We start from the raw sequence: 25199 nt of genomic DNA on the forward strand, positions 1-25199 counted from the left end.
TTAGGGCAGGGGGACTCTGGGTGCCATGGTAGGGAGCGCCTGTGTCAAGCAGCAAAGCCCCCTAACGTCAACAGCCTCCTCCAGGGCCTGCCACGGCATCTTCCTGGCCAGCAACATGTGTGCACCCACCGAGGTATGCCCCAGCCACTCCCGTCTGTGCCCATCAGGGACTCCCCATAGCACGAGCGAACAGCCAGCCCTGTTTATTTATAGGCCTTTTCAGGAAAAGCTAGCAGGGCAGTGCTAAGACAGGAAACCCAGTCCACATTTTAGGGCTTCCTTAAAACAGGCTTCTAAGAGTCGTATCTTTTTTCTTTTTTTCCAGAAAAAAACAAAACAAAACTTTTTTGCCAAAACACCTCCTCAATAAACAACATGTAAACAGAAACAGCTGCTTCAGTCTCTACAAACATCTCATTGTGGCTTCGAGGGCTTGTCTGTGGCAGGCAGCAGGGAGGGTGGGCAGGGGCCATTCTCCTCCTCTTCGGGGGCGTCCTGGGGGTAGACCACGAAACATAGCTCCTGGCCCCAGTGTGTCATGGACTCTGAGGATAGACAGATGGACCTTGGGGCCTGACCTCTCGGGATAGGGGTGACCCCCAGCTCCGGACACCTCCCCTTGGGCAGGGGTCTTCAGGGAGCTGCTCTGTCGGTACCCGTGGTTCTGGAAACTTTGGGTACATCTTGGGAAGAGACATTTGGTGGCGGCTGGGCCCTGTGTTCCCACCTTAGCTGCTAGGACACCCTGCTCTGGGGTGAGCCTTTAAGAGGGAGGTCTGGTCTCCAGGCCCCGGCCCCCTGTGCTGGGTGACCTGCAGCTGCCTGGCTCACCTGTGAGTCTGTGCACACACTTTGGTTTGCTTCTCCAGAACACTCCCAGAAAGAAAATGGGCACCCCTGTAAGGATGATGATGACGCCGACCCCACAGACCATAGGCTCTGAGATGAAGCTGAAGACCAGCAGGAAGGCCCAGAAGACCAAGTACGCCACGGGGATGAGAAGGTTCACCTGGGGAAGGGGGAGCAGAAACACCGATGGTGCAGGGCCTCCAGCTGTCTGTACCCCCGACCCCTGGGGGTCTGGGGAATTTTCCTCCCTTCCCTGGGAGCTGAGGCCTGAAGGGCAATTGCACCCACTACACCCCCTCTTGGCGACAGCCCAGTGTGTTGGAGGCCAATTCATGGGTCAGGCCATTGGCCAGTTTTGCTGAGGATTTTTCAAAGTCTCAGCGGCACCGAGCTCCACACAGCAGTTGCGTGTGGACTTGAGGCTTGCACTTGGCCGGAGGTCAGTGATTTTTTGGTGTTTCACATTTCAGGCACTGAGCACTTCTCCACTTAAGGATTTATACACACATGGGGGGCTTTGCTTTTAGCTCAGGCTATGGTCTTCTGTTTTTGTGTGGGCTCATGGAATCCTGGCAGCCTTTGTGACCTTGAACAGTTCCTGAGTCTCATTTTCTTTAATTTTTTTTTTTTTTTTTGAGACAGGGTCTCCCTCTGTCACCCAGGTTGGAGTACAGTGGCCCTAGCACCGCTCACTGCAGCCTCAACCTCCCGGGCTCAAGCGATCCTCCCATTTCAGCCTCCCAAGTAGCTGGGACCACAGGTACGCACCACCACACCAGGCTAACCCTTTTATCTTTAACTTTTTGCAGAGAGGAAGTCTCCTTATGTTGCCCAGGCTGGTCTCAAACTCCTGGGCTCCAGCAATCCTCCCACCTCGGCCTGCCAAAGTGCTGGAATAGGCATGAGCCCCTGTGCCCAGTCCTGAGCCTCATTTTCCCCATCTGTACACTGGGAGCATTCAAAGCTCTGTCCTCATGGGGCTGCTATGAGGAATGGATGCCTCAGTGCACAGAGAGCCCTGAGCAGGGCCCAACACTCCAGAAAAGCTGGCATCTCCCATCCCACCTGCCCCTGGTGCCCACTGTGGATGCAGGAGTGGCTCTGGCAGCACCCGGCACAGGGCCAGCCGTCCCAGGGCCTCACCTTGATGGGCCTGTGGAGTGCAGGCCGCCTCCAGCGCAGCAGCAGCAGGCCCAGGATGGTGACGCCGTAGCAGAGGTAGTTGATGAAGGACACATAGTTGATGAGCGTGTACGTGTCGCCCACGAGCATGATGATGGCTGTGGCCCCGCACTGGGAGAGGACCTGGGGCTGACGGCTGGCCCCTAGCCTGCCTCCTGACGCCCCTGCAGGATGAGCCCTGGCCCCACCCCCAACCCCCACCCTGGAATGGCTCACCCCTGCCATTACCCGGAAGGTCCTGCATTGCCGGGTAGCCCTGCCTCCACGCCTTGCCTGGCCCAGGTCCCCCAACTTACACAGACGAGGAGGGCGGGGATGGGGGTGCAGTGTCTGACGTGGATCATGGCCAGCAGGCTGGGCAGATGCCCCTCGCGGGCTCCAGAGAAGCACAGCCTAGCGTTGGGGACAGAGATGGGCACTGGCCACATCCTGGGTCTCAGCTTTGGACCTGATGTCCCTCTTAAGCTGTCGCCTCTGACCTCCTGCTCCGGGCCCAGCAGCCCCACTGGACAGTTCTTCCCCTCATCCAACCTGCCTCCCTCTTGCTTTCTTTGTCTCCCAGTTGTGATCAGACACTTGTTACTGTGTGGGGATCATCATCCCAGCTTCAGGCAGACCCCTCCCCCTGGCAGGTGTCCCTTCCTCTGGCCCACCGCATGACTGGCGCACACCTGCACCCCAGCCTTCCCTCCCCATGCCCACGTCTCCCCAGTGCAGTCACCTGGAGTAGGTGAACAGGTAGCCATTGATCCCTCCGAAGGTTGACAGAGCCACGGAGACGGGCATGACCCAAGAAAAGTAGCCCAGCAGCTTCTCCCCGAAGGTCTGGGTGGGCACAGTAGAGAGGCCGTGTGTAAGGCCGGGGCAGGGGCCTGGGCAGGAGCCAGGGACCGAGCAAGGGCCCACTCACCACAGCCACTGCATTGGAGGAGAGCAGCTCCTGGGGGGACATGGCCGTGAAGTAGGCAATGTTGGTGAACGTGTACACGAAGGTCACCAGTGGGATGGAGATGAAGATGGCGCGAGGTAGGTTCCTGGGGACAGGCAGTGGAGTGCGTCAGCGTCAGCTCCTGAAGGTGCAGGACCCCCGAGACCCAGCCACGAGAGCAGCTCATAGTCTCCATTTCTTGTGTCTGCTGGGGATGTTGGGGCAGGAAAGGGGGCAGCATTGCTGCCCGAGACAAAGGGACCCTGTTGTCTGCCCTGCCCCACCCCCACCTGGACACAGGCTGGTAGGATGGGAGATGGGGGAGGGGCCCCATCACATCCTGAGGACAGGGTCTGATGTCTGTGCAGAAAGATAAAATCGCATACAGCCAAAATCAGCCTGGAAAATTCCCCAAAATGGCCCCAGAGCCCAGTCCACAGACCCAGAGTCTTCCTGGAACTTTCCAGTCCCAGCTCGCTCAGCTGCAAAGGTTCACTGTCGAGATCCCTGGCTGAGCATCAGACGCAGTCATTGGCTTCATTTGTAGGGACCATATTGTGTGCATATGCATAATTTTAGGCCAAATGCAAATCTCTGGATCTATTTACAGCAGGATGATGATATTCAGCCTTTCTGAGGCCCTGCAAGGGGCTGTGACGTGTCCATAGCCAGAGAGAACAGGGCCAGGCTAGAATGCAAGCCCCCCGGCTTTCTTCCCAGGGCCATTTTTGCAGGGCAACAGGCGTGGGCCACCGAGGACCAGCCTGAGCCTTGGGTGGCAGTGGGGCTGGGCGGAGAGGCTGCCTGTCCCACCAGAGGGCCTGGCTGCTTCCCAGGGCCTAGTTAGGGGCCCCACTCACTTTCGGGCGTCAACCATCTCCTCGGTGACATAGTTGAGGAAGTTCCAGCCACTGAAGGCGAAGGAGCCCTGGAGGAAGGCCAGGGCCAGGTGTCCCACGGAGGGCGTCATCCAGAAAGCAAAGGCATTGCTGGGCCTCAGCTCCTCGAAGTGTCCTGGAGGCCCAGAAGTCGGGGGTCAGCACCATCTCCCCAGCCCGGCCCTTACCCCGACTCGGCCCTACCTTGGAAGATCTGGAGAAGGCCCACGCCGATGATGAGGGACAAGGCCAGCAGCTTCCCGCCTGTGAACATGTCCTGGATGCGCGTGGCCCAGCGCACACTGGAGCTGTTCACCCATGTCAGGAGCACTGCGGAGGGAAGGCGGGGGTGGGCGCCGAGGCCGGGACCTTTCACAGTGGACCATGGCCAAGTCCAGCCCAGGCGGCCTGAGAATGGCATCCCCTATAGCAGCTGGAATTTTCTGAAGGGAAATCTCACCCCTCTGTCCTCCCGCTCAGGGCAGGATGGGGCCCGGGCAGGCGGCTGATCTGGGGACAGTGGGCCAAAGGGGATGCTTACTCAGGCAGGCCATGGACAGCACCCGGGAGGCTGCGGTGGGGGGGATGCAGTTGGGGAACACGGGCTGCAGCACGTAGTTGGAGAAGGTCATGGAGATGACAGCAAGGCTGGTGGGGTACATGATGAGGACGGCGCTCCAGAGCAGCAGAAAGCTGGAAGGAGCAGGGGCGGGAGTGGCTCAAGCTGCCCAGAGCCCTTCCCGGCCAACCTGGCCCTGATGTGTGCAGCAGGGCTGCCCTGGGCCTGGCACCCGGGGGCTGGCGAGGCTGCCAGAGGCCAGCACCGGTCCAGGGAGGCAGGGTTGACCTTGTTGAGGTCTTGCGGCTGCATTGATAGACAGTTTTAACAGAGAAGGTGTTACACGTACTTAAACATTGACAAGGCTGCTGTGGGGCAGGCGCTGGGAACAACATAGGCACCAAACGCTTTTCTTTTCTTTTTTCTTTTTTTTTTGAGACAGAGTCTTGCTCTGTCACCCAGGCTGGAGTGCAGTGGCATGATCTTGGCTCACTGCAACCTCCACCTCTTGGGTTCATGCCATTCTTCTGCCTCAGTCTCCCAAGTAGCTGGGACTACAGGCGCCTGCCACCATGCCTGGCAAATTTTTTGTATTTTTAGTAGAGACGGAGTTTCACCGTGTTAGCCAGGATGGTCTCGATCTCCTGACCTCGTGATCCACCCGCCTCGGCCTCCCAAAGTGTTGGGATTACAGGCGTGAGCCACTGCGCCCAGCCACCAAACGCTTTTCTAATAACAACTAGGCCCCCCATTGGACGGAGGCTGTCTCCTGAGCCAGGGTCCCTGTCCCCAGACCTCTCAGCTTCAGCCCTGGCTCTCGCAGAGTACTGTGGCTGAAGATGGGTGACTCTGAGCTGTGTTCCCCCTGAGGGAGACCTATGGGGTGCAGAGACTAGACCTTACCAAGAGCCCTAGCTGGGGGTGGAGAGTGATGGATGCCCCTTCTACCTAAATCTTGCCTCTGCAGGGCACCCAGACTGTGAGTCTGACCTGTTCTCAGGGGCTTTCCTGCACCCAGGGGCGGGTCTGCCCTTGGGGGTGGTCCTAGCCCCTGGCCAGCCCTCCAGGGAGAGGACTGCCTCATCAGGGACATCAGCCATTTCTGGATCACCTGCCCCTTGCTCTGCACAACCATCCCTGCTGGGCTTCTGGGACATCCTAGCTCCATGGCCCTCCTCCCCTGCCAGGCATCCCCTCTGCCCATCCCCGCATGTTCCGTGTCCAGGGATGAGGTCCTGGCTCTCTTCTCCCTCCCGAACGTCCTCTCCAGGCCCGAAGCATGATTATTCTGCTTTCTTGGGTCCCAGCCCCTTTGAGGACCCTCTCCCCAGAGGAGACTGCCACAGATGCACCCACAGCAGCGTGCAAGCCCTGGCAGGTCTCCCCATCCAAGGCTGCCCAGTTAAGGATCCCTGGCCCATATCCCTCAGAACCAAACTTTGTAAATTTCAGCCCAGACTTTTCCTCTGAGCCCCAGACCATCTAGGAGCCTCTCAGTAGGGAAGTGGGTGCCACCTCCGCTGCACCCACCTCTCCCTCTGCTATGCTGGCTGCTCTATCCTCTCGAATCAGGCTCCTAAATGATTTTAGAATCTGCCTGTACCTTTGCAGCTCTTGGCACAACGCAGCTGGACAAATACAACAGCTTCAATCCCCTGATGCTCTCCAAGCCCCGGCGCCTGCGGTAAACCCAACCTGACCTCACCTCTAGCTACAGCAGACTCCCTGCGCTCACCTGGGCCACCATACCCTCTGTTCACACTTCCCCCATCCTGGGATGCTTTCCTCGCTGGTCAGCTAGGCCAGGTGGGGAGAATCCTCTTCCTCCCAGCCTCAGGGCAAGCATTACTTTCCTGGGAGTCCTCCCTAGATGGCGCACACCGTTCTCTTTGCTGTGTAGCTGCTGCCTCTTGTATACACTCTCAGAGCAAGGCTCATCCAGGCCTTAATCCCATTTAAGGGGCTGCTTCCTCTCTGTTCTGTGAGCAGCTTGAGTACAGGGACAGACCTTTCTATCACTGCCTCCCCACCCCCAGGCTCACAGTAGGTGCTCAGCAAATATTCCCTGGTGAATGAAGGAAGGATAGCAGGGTGCTATGGAAAGGAGACCTCTGGCTGGGTGCAGTGCCTCACTCCTGTAATCCTAGCACTTGGGAGGCTGAGGCGGGTGGATCACCTGAGGTCAGGAGTTCAAGACCAGCCTGGCCAACATGGTGAAACCCCGTCTCTACTAAAAATACAAAAAAATTAGCCAGGCGTGGTGGCGGGTGCCTATAATCCCAGCTACTCGGGAGGCTGAGGCAGGAGAATCACTTGAACCCGGGAGGCAGAGGTTGCAGTGAGCTGAGATCACGCCATTGCACTCCAGCCTGGGCAACAGAGCGAGACTCTGTCTCAAAAAAAAAAAAAAAAGGACCTTATGCAGGGTATATGGTAAGAATATCACACTTCCTTCCTTGCTCCTCATGCAACATATGGGTTTACCAAAATTGAGGCCCCCTCCTCGCCTGGGCACTCACATTACCTAGGGTTTTCAGACAGTAAGAATCCCCCCTCCTTAAGTACAAGGCAGGGGGTGGGGTTCAGAGGGACCTCTATTTAAAAGGAGATCCAGAGAGGCCCAGGGGCCTGCAGGAGTGCCCAGCACACATCAGTGGGGTGGAGGGGGCCTCAGTTCCACCTGCCCTGACCTCAGAAGGCTGTCCAGCACCCCCACACCTTCTCTCCATCCACCCCCACTACCTCCCTAGGAAGCCGGAAGCAGGAGTGGAAACTGACGCCAGGACTCATTTGGCCATCCCATTCCCAAGAGGGTGTCCCCCTGCCCGCCGGTGCCCCACACTCACCCAGCCAGGCCCCCGAAGATCTCTGTGACGTAGGCGTAGTCCCCGCCAGACTTGGGGATGGCGACTCCCAGCTCTGCATAGCAGAGGGAGCCCAGAGCCGTCACGCCCCCACCCAGGACCCAGACGAACAGGGCCAGACCCACGGAGCCTGAGTGCTCCAGGACCCCCTTGGGCGAGATGAAGATGCCTGAGCCGATGATGTTCCCTGCGGGGGGAGAGATGGGGAGGCATCAGGCCTGGGGTCCCCTTCGCAGCCCGGCCTTCTGTGTGGGGATCTGCCTGCTGCCAGGAGGAAGACAGCCCAGGGTGCTTCCTGGAGGAGGAGGAGGCAGGAGGTGGGCTGGAGGTGTTGAATGCCACTGGCCCCCAAGCCCAGCAAGTGCCATTCTGGGCTCATCATCTGCCCCTTCCTCAGTCCCTCAATAGGAAATGGCACCTCGTTCAGCTGGCCAGGCCCCTCTGCCAGAGACAGGCCCTGTTTGACTTCCTCAGCCCTCCATTGCCCCCGTGAGGCGGGGCCAGCAAAGTGAGGAGGCTGAACCACCTGAGCGACGGCAGACGGTGGCTCCCCAGGCACCCCACAAGGCCCATGCTCAGCCCTCCCGTCTACCTCAGAGCCCCAGGCGTATCAGCCTGCAGCCACTTGTCCTGCCTCCAGCCCGCTGGCCAGAGCTGGCCCCTAATACAGGACTTCAACCACTCTCCTGCCACTTTCCCACCGGCCAAAGTCCAGACTCATGGAGTGGCTCAGGAAGTAGCATCTCCTCCATGAAGCCCTCCTTGACCACATCAGGTTTGGGCTTCTCTTCCTACTTCAATTTCCTTTCCTTTCCTTTCTCTTTTCCCCTTCCCTTCCCTTTCCTTCCCTCCACTTCCTGGATTCAAGCAATTCTCCTGCCTCAGCCTTCCAAGTAGTCAGAATTACAGGCATGAGCCACCACGCCTGGCTAATATTTTTTGTATTTTTTTAGTAGAGATGGGGTTTCACCCTGTGGATCAGGCTGGTCTCGAACTCCTGACCGCAAGTGATCCACCTGCCTCGGCCTCCCAAAGTGCTGGGATTACAGGCGTGAGTCACTGTGCCCGGCTTCTTTCTTTCATTTAGACAGGGTCTCGCTCTGCCACCCTGGCTGGAGTGCAGTGGTGCAATCATAGCTTACTGCAGCCTGGGACTCCTGGGCTCAAGAGATTCTCCCACGTCAGTCTCCCTAGTAGCTGGGACTCCAGGTGTATTACCACACCCAGTTTTTTTTTTTTTTACTTTTTGTAGAGACAGGGTCTCACTATATTGCCCAGGCTGGTCTCCAACTCCTGGGCTCAAGTGACCCTCCCTGCTTGGCTTCCCAAAGTGCTAGGATTACAGGTGAGTGCAACCACACCCGGTTAATCAAAAAAAGTTGTAGAGTTGAGGGGTCCCACTATGTTGCTGAGGCTGGTCTCGAACTCCTGGGCTCAATCGACCACCCACTTCAGCCTCCCAAAGTGCTGGGATTACAGGTGAGAGCCACTGTGCCCGGCCCCTCTGCTTTCTGACATGATGGGAAACATTCAGAGGGGCCAACTACGGTCCGTAGAGTAGGTTCCCAGGATGAGCAAGACTCTGAGTGCCTGCTGAGCCCTGAGCTCCGCAAAGAGGGACAGTGTTCTGGGTTGTATGGGTCTCACCATCTGTGCACATGAATCCGGTAACTTCACTAGAGATCTGCACTAGGGCCTGTCCGAGAAGAAATAAACCCAGAACCTCAGGCCATATGAACAAACAGCCCTGGTAGAACCTGTAGGTCCTGGTAGGACCAACATCGTTCTCTATGCAATGGCCACACCTGACCAGGTCCTGAGAGGACGGGTCCATCTCCCTCAAAGCGGAAGCCCGCCTCCTCCACCTGCCGGGCCCGCAGGGGGCTGGATAAGGACACGGTTGTAGCCGCCAATTTGTATTCACTCCTTGTCCACGGTGCTCCCCCACTGCCCCCACCCCCAGCCGACACAGATTTCCAGTCTGGACAGCTACGACGCCCCACTCAGTTTTCCAGTCACATCCCAGGAGCCCTAAATACATCCAGATAAGGACAAACTAATTCCTGTGCCCCAGCCCCCAGAGGTAAGCTGTACCCTTAGTCTACTTCTCGGGGGAGAGAGAGAAGCGCCTTTCTCATCTAGCAGAGGGACCCAGGCCTGGGTGGGCTGTAAGGATTCTAAAGAGCCTTTGAGTTCCCTCCATCCGGCAGCAGGGCCTCTGTTCTCAGGACCTGGCGGACTGGGATTTGCCGAAAGCCAGGGAGGTTGGAAGCCAGCGGGGGCTGGGTGGCCTTGGAAGGAGCTGAGCATGTTCACGCTGGGAGCATCCCAGGCCCTGAGCCACCCACCCTGCAGAGAGCCCACCATGCTTCTGCTTGGCGGGGCCTCCTGGGTGGAGCTCCAGGGTAAGCCACATCTGGCACCCTATCTTCCAGGGCTGTATCACTAGCCTTGTGCCCAGTGGCTGAAGACTCAGATACTGGGCTTGCCAGGGGTGGGGAGGCCACTATTGTTTGGAACACGTGGCCTCAGGCCACAGTTCAGGACTTTCTCCCTTGTGGCTCAAAGGACCACAGGCGTTAGCCAGTGTCTCTGAGATCCTCAGGGATTTCTCCCTCTGGGCCTAGACCACTTGCAGCATCTCCCTCAGTATCATGTTTGAAGGTGGCAGAAAATCACATCACGCACTCCGCACACTGGCTGCTCCCGGCACCATGAAGGATGGGTGGGGCACTGCATGGAGCAGCCGGGGCTGTGGGCTTGGGCATGGAGGAGGGAGGGGGCTGTGGACAGGGATGGGGGCCTCCAATGCTCCAACGATTATAGGAGGGGTATGGGAGGGACCGGTGGATTTCTTTCTTTCTTTTTTTTTTTTTTTTAGTAGAGATGAGGTTTCACCATGTTGGCCAGGCTGGTCTCGAACTCCTGACCTCAAGTGATCCACCCACCTCAGCCTCCCAAAGTGCTGGGATTACAGGCATGAGCCACCACACCTGGCCAGATTAGTGGAGCTGGAAGGGGGCTGCCCTGGGTTCCTCCCAGTGGTGTGGGAAGGTTGGAGGGTCTCCCTTCCCAGACTCTGTATTTCAGCCAAGCAGATCTACCTGATTCGGGGAGCAGCAATGAAGAAGCCCAGCCGTTGGGGGAACCTGGTTTAGAGGGGCAGGAACTCAGAGTGGAACAGGATGAGGGGGCACGGGATGGGCCTGGAGATACCACTGAGCCCCTGTTGGGTGTCTGACCCATGGCTGACCAGAGAGATGTAGGTTCTGAGGCCTCCATGTTCCTGTCCACCCAGTGGGATGACAGCTCAGTGGTCCCTGCAGGTCCTCCGTGGGCCAGAGCTCTGGGCAGGTAGGCGAGGAAGTGACTGCCCCCCAAGTCGGACTTCCCAGAGTCTCCACCACCCGCCCCTCTTCCCTGAGCCTTCGCTGGGTAGCTTTTATCACATTAAGATGTTTGGCCTGATGGGGCTTACTCAGCTTCTTGGAGGAACGAAGAAAGGGCCATTGTTCCCTGTGGCTGCTGCGGTGCGTGCTGACCTATTTCTGGAGGCAGCGGCAGACCACTGAGGTCACAGGGGTGACCCATGGAGGTCGAGTCGCAGAGTGAGCCACCTCCTGTGGTGTGTGTGGGGAGTGTGCAGTCTGATTTGGGGAGGGGGCAGGGAGGGCCTGTCAGGCCAGGACACTGGCACCAGTCCTCATGCCTTGAAGCACATTCTGGACCCGACTGTGACTCAGGCCAGTGCTGCCCTTCCGAGCCCCAGTTTCCCCATCTGCCAGGTGGGGCCACAGGGCTAGGGGGCAGCAGAGGGCTAGTCCAACCTTGACTTCAGCAGAGGGGATGCACCCTGCGTATCTGTGCTGGGCCAAGGAAACAGTCTGCTCAGGGAACCTGTCTCTCACTGTGGTAGGCCTCTGCCCAGCTCACTGGTCTCCCTGAAGCAGCGCCACCTCCAGGAAGCTCTCCCTGACCAGCCACCTTGGCCCCTGCAGTCTGGACATCGCCCCACGGCCACGGTACCTGGATGATGGCTGGGAAGGGATTCTTTTATTTGATGCAGGCATTCTCTTGATCCTGTCTGGCACATCAGAGGCCATGGGAAGTGCTTTTGGATCTCACTACGCACTGCCATCTGCCTTGGAGACCCCCTAGGCAGCCCCATCTTTCCTCTGAGACCTGAGCCACCTGGGACCCCAACACCCCGGGGTGATCGGCTGCGGCCTGGGTGAAGCCTACCCCCCACAAGCGCACGGGTGTCCTCACATCCTCACAGTAAGCCTGTGTCAGGTACCTCTCCGGGATGCTGTGACTACTGAGGTCTGGGCAGCACCCCAAGGAGGTGAGCGGGGACATCCAGGATGTGCCTGGAACTGCCACTTGGCCGGCACCTGACTCCAGCCTAACCCACTTTCCTTTGGAGACAGGAGATGAGCGGAAGTGTGCAGCCCTCTCCAGCTCGTTCGGCTCAGCCAGCCCAGCCAAGCAAACCTCGCCCAGGGCCCTGTCTCCTGGCTGAGGCTTCTCATGGTCACCGGTGAGTTCGACGTTGCCAGACGCAACAGTCGAGCCCTAGGCCACGTTATTGACGCATCAGCAACATGTGGCAAGTGGATTGCTTCCTCCTCACTCGGCCTCCTGGCCTCCCCTCGGCCTTACCGGCTTCTCCTTTTCAGAATCCCTTATCTTGCTTGACTTCCAGACACTGGGTGCCCAGGGCTCAGTCCTGGGGCTTCTTCTCTTTTCTTTCTATGCTTTCTTGATAGATAGGTAGACCTCATGTATTACCTTGACTTCTGCTGGCAACTCCTAAATTTATATCCCTAGCATAGACCGCTCTGCTAAATGAACTCTGTATATGCAACGAACCACTCAGCCGCAGACATCACAGACTTTCCATGTTCTAAACGGAATTCCCGACTTTTACCTCCTTGCCCCCAAAATGCTCCTCTCGGTCTTCCCTGATGAATAAATGGCAAAACGTCCTCCCAATTGCTTGGGCCACAACCTTGAGTCACCCATGATTCCTCTCTTTCTCCCCCAGGACTTCTATTCCATCACAAATCCTTCAGCTCTCATCTTCCAAACTCATCTGGAATGGAACCTCCTCTGACACCACCATGGCCACTGCCCTGCCCTGAGCCACCGTGGTCTCTTGCCCGGGGAGACCCAGGTAGCCTCCTGACCGGCCTTCCTCCTCCCACTTCTTTCCCCACTGCCTCTTCTCCATAGTGGGCCCTGTAAGCCCCATCCCATCACCCTCTGCTCAAAGCCCAGGGCTCCTGCTTCACAGAGAGCAAAAGGCAATGCCCTTAACATAGCTTGCAATGCCCTGCTCACACTGAACCCTACCCCAGATCTCAGCTCATTTCCAAGCTGAAAGCCCCCACCCTGGCTCTCTTCATCCTCCTTCCTGGCTTGACTGTCTGGTCTTAGCACTTAACAATACACACATTCAGCTTGTTCATCTTGTTGCGGGACTCCCACACCAGAAGATGGATTTTGTCTGTCTTGACCCCCCCATGGTGTCTCTGGCATGTAAGCCAGTGCCTGACACCGTTCAGTATGTAGTGGTTGAATAAATGGATGAGTGTGCCCAGGACTGGCAGGCCCCCGAAATTATAGTTGGGGCTTCCCTTGGGGTCCTGGAGCACACCGAGGGCATCTGACCCCAGGGCAGGTTGCCTCAGTTTCCTCACCTGTAAATGGAACTGTAGTGGGGAACAGCTAAGCCCCTGCACAGTTGTATGGCTCCTCAGGGCCCCAGTGAGGAGGGGCTGGGGTTCTGCAGAGGTCCACCCCTCTGGGAAGCCCAGCCACCTGCAGCCCTGGAGACCAGGGAGGGTCCTGGCTGAGGCTGGGTGAGCAGGGATTGGTTCCTGAGGAGTTGAGGTTCATGATGTCAACTCCTGAGTCACTGAACACACATCTGGCCCACAAACCCCTGCAGGAGCCGGACTCTCAAGTCAAAGAGAGAGCAGAGGAAGGGCCTGGTCAGCAGACCCAGGGGGGACTCCCACTTTGGAGGACCTGGGTGTGTTCCTTGGGTTGTGGATCCAGCAAGGGAGCTGGCCGAGGTTCCTGGGTCAGTATGAGAGGCCCTGTGAGTCCAGCCGCCGATGGGGAGGCAGACTTCCCTGGCCATCTGTCTGTTTGTCCACCCATAGTGGAGCAGGAGCTCAGTGAAGCCTAGTTGGACAAGCTCCCAGCTTGGTCCCCAACCCTCCCCCGTCAGGGCTCTGACTCTGGCCCCAATTTGCCCAGCATCAGAACAGTATAAAAGGCACTGGGACCGGGCACGATGGCTCCCGCCTGTAACCCTAACACTCTGGGAGGCTGAGGTGGGAGGATCACTTGAGCCTAGGAATTTGAGATCAGCCTGGGCAACATGGCAAAACCCAGTCTCTACAAAAAATACAAAAATTAGCCAGGTGTGGTGGCGGGCACCTGTGGTTCCAGGTGTTTGGAAGGCTGAGGTGGGAGGATTGCTTGAGCCTGGGAGGTCGAGGCTGCAGTGAGCTATGATCATGCCACTGCACTATAGTTTGTGCTATGGAGCAAGAGTTTGTTTCAATAAAATAAAATAAAATAATAAAATAAAATAAAATAAAATAAAATAAAATAAAATAAAATAAAATAATAAAATAAAATAATAAAATAAAATAAAATAAAATAAATAAAATAAAATAAAATAAAATAAAATAAAATAAAATATAAATAAAATAAAATAAAATAAAATAAAATAAAATAAAATAAAATAATAAAGGGCACTGGACTGGGAACACAGCCCAAATCTGGTTCCGAATCCTGAGCCTACCCCTTGGAGCAGTATCATTTCACTTCCAACATTAGTTTCCACTCTGTAAAATGGGTATAAAAATTCCTACCTTGCAAGGTGGGCATGAGATTCAAATGAGATAAAGGAAGAACACGTTTTCATAAGGTAGTAAGAGGTGTTTTTCTGAACAGATATTGGATGTGATGATGTCCTGCAGAGCCCCTGCCCCAGCCAGTTCTATTTCCTCCAGCCTGGCCGATTCCCTTCCATCTGCGCTTGCAGTGGCCGGCGGGCACTGCCCTAAACACACTATATGTGAGTCTCACACCAGCCCATAGCCCGCCCTTCCAGGTATTCCCATTCTCGAAAGCCTCAATTCCCAGTCTGAGCTGGAGCAGAGGGTATACACGAGGGAGAGAGTGATAGGATCTCCTAGGAGGGTCACTGTGGAAGTTTTGGAAATAACATGTTCAATAACAATAACAAACCAAGGTAGATTATGAAGCAGGACGTTGGCTGGGCAGGGTGGCTCACACCTGTAATCCCAGCACTTTGGGAGGCCGAGGCAGGCAGATCACTTGAGGTTAGGAGTTCGAGACCAGCCTGGCCAACATGGTGAAACTCTGTCTCTACTGAAAATACAAAAATTAGCTGGACATGGTGGTGTGTGCCTGTAATCCTAGCTACTTGGGAGGCTGATGCAGGAGAATTACTTGAACTCCGGAGGTGGAGGTTGCAATGAGCTGAGATTGTGCCACTGCACTCCAGCCTAGGGGACACAGCCAGACTCTGTCTCAGAAAAAAAAGAAAGAAAGAAAAAGAAAGGAAAGGAAAGGAAGCAGGACGTCAAGTTCTTGACTTTTAGAGCTAAAATATGACACTTTGCAGACATTTTTGATTCTGACCAGGCTCCCCAGGGTATTGGTGGAGAGAGAGTGAGCCCACCTGGGGCAGAAAGGTGGGGTGGGCTGGGGAGGGGAGACCCTTAGTACATCAGGTAGGGAAGGCAGTGCAGACCCCAGCTCAGTCCTCACCTGCCCAGTCCCCACCTCCTGTCACCTTCTGGTTGAGGTTGATCTCTCCTTGTTTTTTCCTGCCTCGTCCAGCCTCCTGCCTGCTGTAATCCTCAAAGGCTCCCCAGGCCAGGCCAAGACCAAGGCTCCCCAAGACCACCACTGAGTGCCCCGGGCTTGGGTTCTGTAGCTGAATCCAGCATCCTTGGTTGGCCAAGTGGCCCTTCACCCTGGCTCAGTGTTCAAGGTTTGGAGGCCAAGGTAGTGGACCTGGCACAGCAGGAAGGAACTGAAGGGTAGGGGAGCTGTCAGGGCAGACCTGGGCTGCATGGGAAACTTACAGAGTCTGTCCTGGAAAAGGAGGGTGATAGTGGCATTGGCCTTCTCCACTCCCACCACCACCACCTCTACCATCACCACCACCACCGCCACCACCACCACCACCAGGGCCCCCTTCTGGGGAGAAAGGAGCCAGGCAGCCTCCCTGTGGCCTGGGGAGGATGGGATGTGGGGAGGGGATAGAGTAGGAAGACAGGTCAAGGATGCTGGGCTTAGCTGAGGAGCCCAGGCAGAGCTGTGTCTTTCTGCACCTGCCTGGCACTGTAGCTGGTTCTAGGCATGGTCTCAATCCTATGACCCACTCATGGTGTGAGCTTCCCCTTCCCTGGAGGACAGTTCCTGGAGAGGGTGTGGGCCAAGAAAAAGCTCTAACCAGCACCCTGGCCAAATCCCTGGAACCAGCCCTTCCTTCCAGCAGACCGTCTGTCAGGCAGGGGCATCCTAGGCCAAGAAGCTCCCAGGGCCAGGTCAGGACCAGGCTCTGGGAGACAGCATTCTAAGGGGAGGGGGTGAGATGGTGGAGTGACCTGGCCAGGGGCTGTGTTCAGGGGCAACTCTGGATGTGAAGAGCTGCTAATGTGGGGGTGGGAGAGGACGAGGTGAAGACCCTGGGTCTGCCCTACTGAGCCCCCAAACTTTCTCCATCTCCAGGGGTCTGAGGGTGGGAAGGCAGTGAAGACACAAGTGGCTCTCACTGGCAGGGGACCGGGAAGACTGGCTGGCGGTAAGGTGAGAACAGTCGAGGCCCCAGTCACTCATCCCCCCAAACCACTTCTCCTGTCCCTCCCTGGAGGGGCTCAGAGGCACCCCGTGTAGACAAAGAAACAAGTCAGTATCCATGACTTGGGACAGAGAGTGGAAAAATACCACTGCCATTCCCATGACCTCTGAGCTCTCTGCCTACCCAGAAACCCCTATGTGGGGGCAGGACATGGACCCATTCTCAGGTGGGGACTTTGGAGTCTAAGGCCTCCAGACCAGGCGAGTGTCCAGTGCCCACCAGGATCCCAGCTCAGGGAGCAGCTGGCCTTCTGCAGGCTGGGTCTGCCCACTGCTGCCCCCAATTGCTGGCTAACCCGCCCCCTCTCCTGGGTCCTGCTGCCAAACCCTGCAGTCATTGCCTGCTCTGAACCTCCGTCCCTTCTGCGCAGGCTGCGCTTGTTCACTCTACTCATAGGCCCTCCTGCTTTCCAAGAATTAAGTCACTGCACTGCATGGCACCTGGACCCTGCACACAGTAGGTACTCTGACCCACAGTCCAGAACTTGGGGAGCTCAGCCTGCCGCAGCCTGACCAGCCCCTACACTGGTCAAGTTCCTGCGCTAATCGCAGGACTGCAGTCATGGCCATTTCACAGATGTGGAAACTGAGGGTAACTGCCTTGCAAAAGCCCCGCAGCAAAATCGAGTCAGGAGGAAGAGTCCAGCGGTGGAGGGGACCCAAAACTCCCCCAGGTGCAGGCGGCCGGGAGGTGGGAACACGGAGCTTTGGCACCCTGGGCCAGCAGCCCCTGCCCTCCCCGCGGTCATAGCGCTCTCTGAGGCCAGACCGCAGGTTCCCCAGGCAGACCCGTCCGAGCGCCCGGAGAGGTGACGCCCCTCGTTCGGAGCGGCTGCGCCCCTCATTCGGCCTCCGCCCGGCGCCCGCCCGCCTGGGTCCCGCTCACCGATGATGATGGTGCAGGCGCTCAGCAGCCCGATCTCCTTCTTGAGCGCCACCCGCTCCGAGGCGCCGGGGACGGGGCCTGGGACTGGGGAGGGCGAGGGCGCAGGCCTGGGGTTCCCGCGCCCGCTCGGCTGCTGCGTGTGGCCGGCCATGTCGCTGTCCCGCCGCGTCCCCGCTCCCTGCGCTGCCCCGTCTGTCCGGCCGGCCGCCCGTCGGTCCGTCGGTCCGTGAGCTCACGGCCCTCGCAGCCGGGACAGCGCCCACAGGCGGGCGCATGCGCTGGCGCCGGGCCCGGGACTGGGGGCCCCGGGCGGCGGGGGCCCGGGAGGGGCGGAAGGAGGGCCGGCCCACAGCCCCCTCCCCCACCTCCCTTAAAGGGAACGCCCCCTCCCCCAGTCCCGGCCTGGGAAGGAAGGAGAGGACTTGGGGCAGATCTAGGAAGGACTTCCCAGTTGGGCGAAGGAAGGGACCCTCCAGGTGCCTGAGTTACATCCATTCTTGGGGCCGGGTTGGGGAGCAGAGCTCCGAGACAAGACAATCCCTGCTCTCAGGGAGGCCGAGGGGGACGGCAAGAATAACAGCTGGCCGCGTGTGGGGATGCAGTGTGTGCTCCCTTTAGTACTCTATGCCTGCACGGTGTGTGTGTGTGTGTGTGTGTGTGTGTGTGTGTAGGAGACAGCTCCCAGGGTGAGTCCATTCTACAGGTGGAAGCTGAGGCCCAGAGATCAGTAGCGATCGCCGAGCAAGTGCAGGGCTGAGACCAAACCCTTTCTCGTGCCCCCCGAGGCTCCCAGGCGGACAACCTCAGGAGGGGTGGGGGTTGAGGTCTGGAACTCCTCTGAGGGGTCTGGGTGTCCTATGCACCCTGGATCAAAGGCCTGAAGATCTCGGGGGCTCTCATCCTCATCACGGGGACCCAAGACCTGTGACGAGTCCTGGACACGGCTCGCCCACCCTATCAGGCTCTGGGCCACCTCTGGCCTGAGGTCTCCACTACAGGCTCCTCGTCCCAGGTCAGAGTGAGGGGTCAGCAGACTAGAACTCGGGTCTCTGGTGCAGGTCCCGCGCGATCCAGCCCGGCTCAAGGAGGCCAGGCGACCTGGAATGCCCGGGAGACACGGAGAAGGAGGCTGTGGTCGCGGGAGGGGGTCGGGAGTGCGGGGATCCGAGGGAGGCTGCCTCCTCCCGGAAGCCGTCCGGACTGTGCAGCCGAGGCCGGCGGAACAGATCCAGGGGGGCCGCGTCGGGGCCACCGGGGCGGCGGGCGGGGCGAGCCTGGCACTGTGCGGCCGGCGGCGGAACAGCCTTTGTTTCTTCCTGGCGGCCGCCGCGACGCGCCGTCCCCTGCATGTGGATGAGGCCTCGCCGGGCGCCCCGTCCTTCCCCCCAGTGGCGGCCTCCGGGTTTGCTGGGGCCCTGCCAGGGGTCCGACGGCTGCAGGGTGGACCGGGGTGGGACGGGGCGGGGGCGGGTCCCTGGCAGGGGCAGGGCGTGGAGGTGGGAGCGGGGCGGGGCCGGCGTTTGCAGGCACACAGGAGCTTCGAAGTTGGGGCCGGGGACTTGGGGTAGGAGTAGGAGCGGGAGGATCCAGGGTGGACGTGCTGGTGGGACGCGGAGGGGGAGGCCACCCGGCGAAGCTGCATCCCTCTCGCTTCTGTCGTCGGAGACCGGCATTCTTGGCGCCCTCCACCTCCAGCCCCAGAGACCATTCAGAGGCCGACTCTCTTAAAGGAGCCTCGCGCAGGGTAGGGGCAGCCCTGGCTCCGGAGACCCCTGATTGTCGCGGGTGTTAGGGGCCAGAGGCCTCGACCTTCTGGTTTGACTCTCCCCAGCCCCCCAGTTGCCCTTGCAATTCTAGGATCTGCCGGGAGAGGGTCTAGCCAGGGCTGGTGCAATCAGGGGCAGCTTGCCAAGGGGCAGGGGCTGGCGCAGGCCTCGCAGCTCTGAAGCCTGTGCTTTTCGAGGGTGTCTCTCTGGGACCTGGAATGTGGAGTATGCGTTTGTGGGGGAAAGGTCGGCCTAGGGCTTTGCGCAGGATGGAGTTTGTATGTTGTCAGCCAGGCCCCATAGCTCAGGAGGTCCTTTTCGTGGAATTGAACTAGAACCTGCAAATTTCAATGGGAACAAAAGGTTAGTAGGATTGGTTTACCATCCAAAAACCAATCAGCATGATTCTCCACATTAATAGAGAGAAAAAGGGAAAACCTCAACAGATGCAAAAAACAGTCATCCGTGATGTAAACAAACAACTCTTAGCAAATAGAAACAGAAGAGAACCTCCTCAATCTGATAAAAGTATCTACCTAAAAACAAATCTCCAAGAAACCAAGAAACAAACAAAAACCCTACAGCTGACATCATGTTTAGTGGTGAAAATGTGAATGCTTTTCTACTGAGATTGAAAATGAGAAGGGATGTTGGCACTCATCAATATTCTATACAATAGTGTACTGGAGGTCCTAGCCAGAGCAATAAGACAAGAAAAATAAGTAAAAAGGTATGAAGATAGTAAAGGGAGAGATAAAGCTGCCATTCACATATGATGTGATTCAGTATGTAGAAAAAAAATTAAAGGTTAATTTAAGGAAGATAAGTTCATTTAGCAAAGTCACTAGACAGAAGTTTAATATACAGAAACTAATTGTATTCTATATACTAGAAATAATTAGAAAATGAAATTAATAATAGCATAAAATCAAATACCTAAAAATAATTCTAGTGAATGATGTGTACAATTTTTATGCAAGAAACTACAAAACATTTCTGAGAGAAATTGTTAAAGACATAAGCTAATGGAGGGATATACCATGTTCATGGATTGGAATTTAAAATGTTGGTCTCCACATTGATTTATAGAATTGATAAATACATCCAATGTAATTTTGATCAAAGCACCAGACAACTTTGTTGTTGATTACAAGGCTTTTTTGGAGGGATGAAACTCAACAAGCTGATTCTAAAGAGTATGTGAAGAAGAACAAATCTGGAGGACTTATACTACAGTAAGGAAGACAGTGTGGCATTGATGCAAAGATAAACAAATCTACTGGTGGAAGAAAACAGAAATCCAGAAACAGACCCATCCTGGTTTATTATGACAAAGTTGATATTGCAGAACAGTGGAGAAAGGACAGGCTTTTCAATAAGTGGTGGTGGATCTATATATTGAAGAAAAAAACCAAAACCCTTTTAATGTCACCCTTCCATTATACCCTAAAACCAGTCCCAGGTGATGTACATGTGAAATGTACGTGTGAAAGGTGAAACATCAAAGCTGCTAGAAGAAAACTCAGGGGAGAGAATAGATACATTTTCTTAAACAGACACAAGAAACACAGTACGAAAGTGACAGATTGGACTACATTAAGATTAGAAACTTCTGTCAGTCAAAAGACATGATTAAAGAGGAAAGAGTAAGCCACATATGAGAGAAGTTATTTCCATACATATGGCTGATAAAGGACTTATATCTAAAAATATAAGCATATGAGTTGTATTGAAAAATATGTATCAAATCAATAGGAAAAAGTTTTAAAATAGGCCGGGCATGGTGGTTCATGCCTGTAATCCCAGCACTTTGGAAGGGCAAGGCAGGCGAATCACTTGAGATCAGGAGTTCGAGTAAGCCTGGCCGACATGGTGAAACCCTGTCTCTACTAAAAATGCAGAGATTGGCCGGGGGTGGTGGTGAGTGCCTGTGGTCCCAGCTAGTCAGGAGGCTGAGGCAGGAGAATCGCTTGAACCTGCGAGGCGGAGGTTGAAGTGAGCTGAGATCATGCCACTGCACTCTAGCCTGGGCAACAGAGTGAGACTCCATCTCCAAAAAAAAAAAAAAAAAAAAAAAAAAAAAAAGGACTTTAAATAGGTGCTTCCCAAAAGAGGATGTCCAATGACTGTTAAACTCCTGAACAGGCACTCAAACCTCATGGGTCATCAGGGAAATGCAAATTAAAACGAGAATAAGATACCACCGAGTAGCCACCAAAATGGTGAAAATTACACACCCAATGTTGGCAAGGATGTGGATTTGGTACCACCAGTTTGGAAAACCATTTGGCAGTACCTCCAAATCCAGCATCTCCACTCTGTATTAGATTCCTCTTGGATATCACGCCACCTCCCCAGCCCCTAGCCTCACCTTGGTGAAAAGGCTTTGCCACCTTTCCTCCCACTTCAGGTGCAGGTACAACCTGCCAGCACCCCCCATCACCCTCAGGGCTTCTCTGATGCCCCTGAGGAATGAGATAATAAGGGACCAATCTGGCACCCACAAACTTGCAATCAGAAATGCAGGAGAGTTAGCACACTCGGGCCTATCCTTGTGTTACTGAATGGTGCCACACAGTTCCAGGATCTGGGCGACTTGAACAAAGAATTGGACGAGACATATACAGATAGCAAAAAGTGTATTAAGTGCAGTATTCCACTGTTGGAGAGGAAGAGCGGACTGATCTTTGTGAGATGAGATCAGCATTAGTTTGGTGTACTTTGGGTCTTTCTATATGTTGTTTTTTTTCCCCCTCTTCCCAAGGCTGCCTAATCTCTAGCCAGTGTCTATCTTTTTGATTGACAGGTGTGTTGCTTAGTTACTCTGGCCCCCGTGCGCTTGCACCTTGCCTCCATCCCATAATCCTAAGTACATACATGATATGCAGCTCATATGCATGAACCTTAAGTAGCTGATTATCATAACGGGGTTATGTTAAGGATACCTTTTCTCTCCAATGCGCATGCCCATCTCTGAAGAGCAGCCCCTTACTGGTTTGGTCAGGATCCTGCCGGCCATGGGATACTGCTCGCTTTTTTTTTTTTTTTTTTTTTTTGAGACAGAGTCTCACTCTTGTCATCCAGGCTGGAGTGCAGTGGCGCAATCTCGGTGGCTCACTGCAACCTCTGCCTCCCGGTTCAAGCAATTTTCCTGCCTCAGCCTCCTGAGTAGCTGGTAATTAGAGGCGCCCACCACCACGCCCGGCTAATTTTTGTATTTTTAGTAGAGAGTGGGTTTCACCATGTTGGCCAGGCTGGTCTTGAACCCCTGACCTCAGGTAATCCTCCCGCTTCAGCCTCCCAAAGTGCTGGGATTACAGGCGTGAGCCACGGCACCCAGCCCTGCTCACTTTTTTATTTTACTTTTGTTTTGGCTGCTGAACCTCTGCTTTTTGTGTGGCTTCTTGCTCACCTGCCCCTTCACCTTGCTTCTTCTGCTCTCTGCTTTTACTTATTCTGCCCTTTATCCAACTTTCAATTCCGTTTCCTATTTTCCTGCCTCATTTTCCCCGTTCTCCTATCTCACTTGGACAATGGCAGATGGATAAATGGCAGATGGGAGTCAGTGGATAAATTCTTCCCTCTACCTCATCCCAGATGGACCCTTATGAATCATACTCCTTATAAAAACCTCTTGGAAGATGTTAGTACAAGATTCAGCATCAGCTGCCTTTGGCACCAAGTGGTGGCCAGCTCTGAAACTCACCCTCATATTGGCTCTCATGCCATCCCTGTTCACTTCCTTTCCCCCTTACTCTTGCTTCCCTGCAATTGCATCCCCCAATTAAGTTCTACCTAAGGCCAGGCACCCTTGCTCATGCCTGTAATCCCAGTACCTTGGGAGGTTGATGGGGGAGAATCGTTTGAGGCCAGGAGTTTGAGACCAGCCTGGGGAACATAGTGAGACCCCATCTCTGCAAAGAATTTAAAAATTAGCTGGGCGTGGTGGTGCATGCTTGTAGTCCCAGCTGCTCAGGAGGCTGAAGTGGGAGGATCCTTTGAGCCCAGAAATTTGAGGCTGCAGTGATGAGCTATGATGGTACCACTGCAGTCCAGCCTGGATGACAGAGCCAGATCCTATCTCTAAAAACACAAAACGAAACAGAAGTACCTTCTAAGCTTTTGCCCCAGGCACTGCTTTCTGGAGAGGACGAACTAAGATACACCCCTAGGTATGTGTCCAACAGAAATAAATATATAAATGTACTAAAAGGCATTTACGATATCATTCATAGCAGTCTTCCTAGTAGCCCCAAACTGGAAACAACCCAGATAGCCATTAACAGTAGAATGGATGAACATGTTTAGAGTACATGTAAATTCCGGAGTTCTGTGCTACAAAGGAAATGAACAAATTACTACTATGTTGCAACATGGTGAATCGCATAAACAGTGTTGAGCAACAGAAGCTGGACACAAGATTACATTTTGGGATGATTCCATTAATTTTTTTTAAAGAGACGGAGACTCTGTTGCCCAGGCTGGAGTGCAATGACACCATCATAGTTCACTGCAGCCTCCAACATCTGGGCTCAAGAGATCCTCCCATCTCAGCCTCCCGAGCAGCTACAGCTACAGGCATGCACCCCCACGCCTGACTAATTTTAAAATTTTTTTGTAGAGACAGGGTCTGGCTCTGTTGCCCAGGCTAGTCTTGAATTCTTGGGCTCAAGAGATCCAGTTCTGGGATGATTCCATTTATAGTTCTAGAATAGGCAAAATGAATGCTGATGTTAGAAGTCAAGATAGAGGTTTATCCTTACCTTCTTGGGGGTAGGAACTGGGCAGGAACTTGGGGGTAGGAACTGAGGAGGGGCCCTGGAGTGCAGATCATGCCTGACTTATTGATCGGGGTGCTGGTTTCACGAGTATGTTCAGTTTATGAAAATTCATTAAGGGGAACACTAGATGATTGGTGCATGTTTGTGTGTGTGTAGGTTACACTCTGACAAACATGGGACATTACACATGGCCTGGGCAGGGTCCTGGGTGGGTCAGGATCTGCATGCTGGGAGGGGGTCTGCGGCCTGCTCTGACTCCCTCGTGGGTGTTAAACTCACTCAGCCTCCTACGCCACTTCCATTCTCTTTGACACTCCTTTGACACTCCCACGTCCAGCCCAGGTATCTCCTCAGGCAGCCCCAGTCTTTCCTTGGTTTCTACCGTCCTGACCCCAAACCACTCCCTCTCGAAGCTGCAAGCACCTGCTAGTTTATGGCCTCCTTTCTGCTTCTGTCTCATGGATTCTCAGCCCTGGACATTGTTTCTGTCGTGCTTGCCTCCTTCTCTCTCCCCACCTTCTCTGGCCTTGCCCTGCATTTCCTGCCTCCTCTCTGCACCCTCCCTGGACCTCCTCAACAACAACCATGTTCAACCCTTGTACTGGTGGGCCAAGGGCGCAGATACACACGCAAGCCCCTCACCCAGGAGGCCTACATATTTCCAAGTTAGAGATGAAACTGCACCCACGATGCAGCCCTCATTCACACCCGGCCCTGCAGCCCGCCCCTGGGGCGTGGTCTCCCCTGGTTCTCATGGCCGTCATCCACTGGGGTGGGAGCTAAGACAGTGCCCGAGAACCGTGGGTGTGAGCACCCTCCTGAGTGGGGGCTGGCCTGGGCACCCTTTCCCCACCTCGCTTTTCCAACCTGGCATTTCCAGGGCATTCTAATCTCCTCCCCAAAATCTCACCAAGGAACGGGACAGGGAAGGAGCACAGGTACCAGGACACCAGGCTGCCCAGATACACACACACACAACCACACACAACCACACACTCACACACATGCACAGCCACTCACACACCCACATGCATGACCACATACACTCACACACTCACATGCACCCAACCACACACTCATATCTCACACACTGTCTTACACACACACGAACAACCACACACTCGCTCTCACACACTCACATGCACGACCACACACTCACTCTCACATACATGCACACAACCACACACTAACACACGCGCAACCGCATACTCACACACTCACACATACACAACCACACTCATACACACGCACAACCACGCACTTGTATCTCACACACTGTCTTACGCACAACCACATACTCGCTCTCACACACTCACATGCACGATCACACGCTCACTCACATACATGCACACAACCACTCACTGTCACACACGCATAACTGCATACTCTCACACACTTACACGCACACAACCACACACTCACACACACATGCACAACCACACACTCATTCTCACTGACATGCACACACCCACACACTCATACCTCACACACTCTCACACGCACAACCACACATACATAATCACAGACACATTCAGTCTCACACCCATGCACACAACTACATACAACCACACACACAACCACACACTCACACAC

The 25199-nt window shown here is 55.2% G+C and overlaps 1 protein-coding gene across 1 annotated transcript; it reads right to left on the minus strand.

Annotated features, from left to right (window-relative positions):
- Window positions 1-187: 187 nt before the first annotated feature.
- On the minus strand, window positions 188-17357 carry SLC7A10 (solute carrier family 7 member 10). The gene is made up of 11 exons (XM_004060457.4): window positions 17060-17357; window positions 7243-7447; window positions 4379-4530; window positions 4042-4167; window positions 3820-3973; window positions 2942-3065; window positions 2753-2856; window positions 2328-2424; window positions 1993-2142; window positions 832-1009; window positions 188-545 (listed from the first exon to the last, which is right to left on the minus strand). Exons 1-11 carry the CDS (start codon window positions 17208-17210, stop codon window positions 415-417), a joined length of 1572 nt encoding a protein of 523 aa, XP_004060505.3. The 5' UTR covers window positions 17211-17357; the 3' UTR covers window positions 188-414.
- Between the last annotated feature and the right edge of the window lie 7842 nt (window positions 17358-25199).

This window comes from Gorilla gorilla, chromosome 20 (genome assembly GCF_029281585.2).
Source record: "Gorilla gorilla gorilla isolate KB3781 chromosome 20, NHGRI_mGorGor1-v2.1_pri, whole genome shotgun sequence".
Lineage (NCBI taxonomy): Eukaryota > Metazoa > Chordata > Mammalia > Primates > Hominidae > Gorilla > Gorilla gorilla.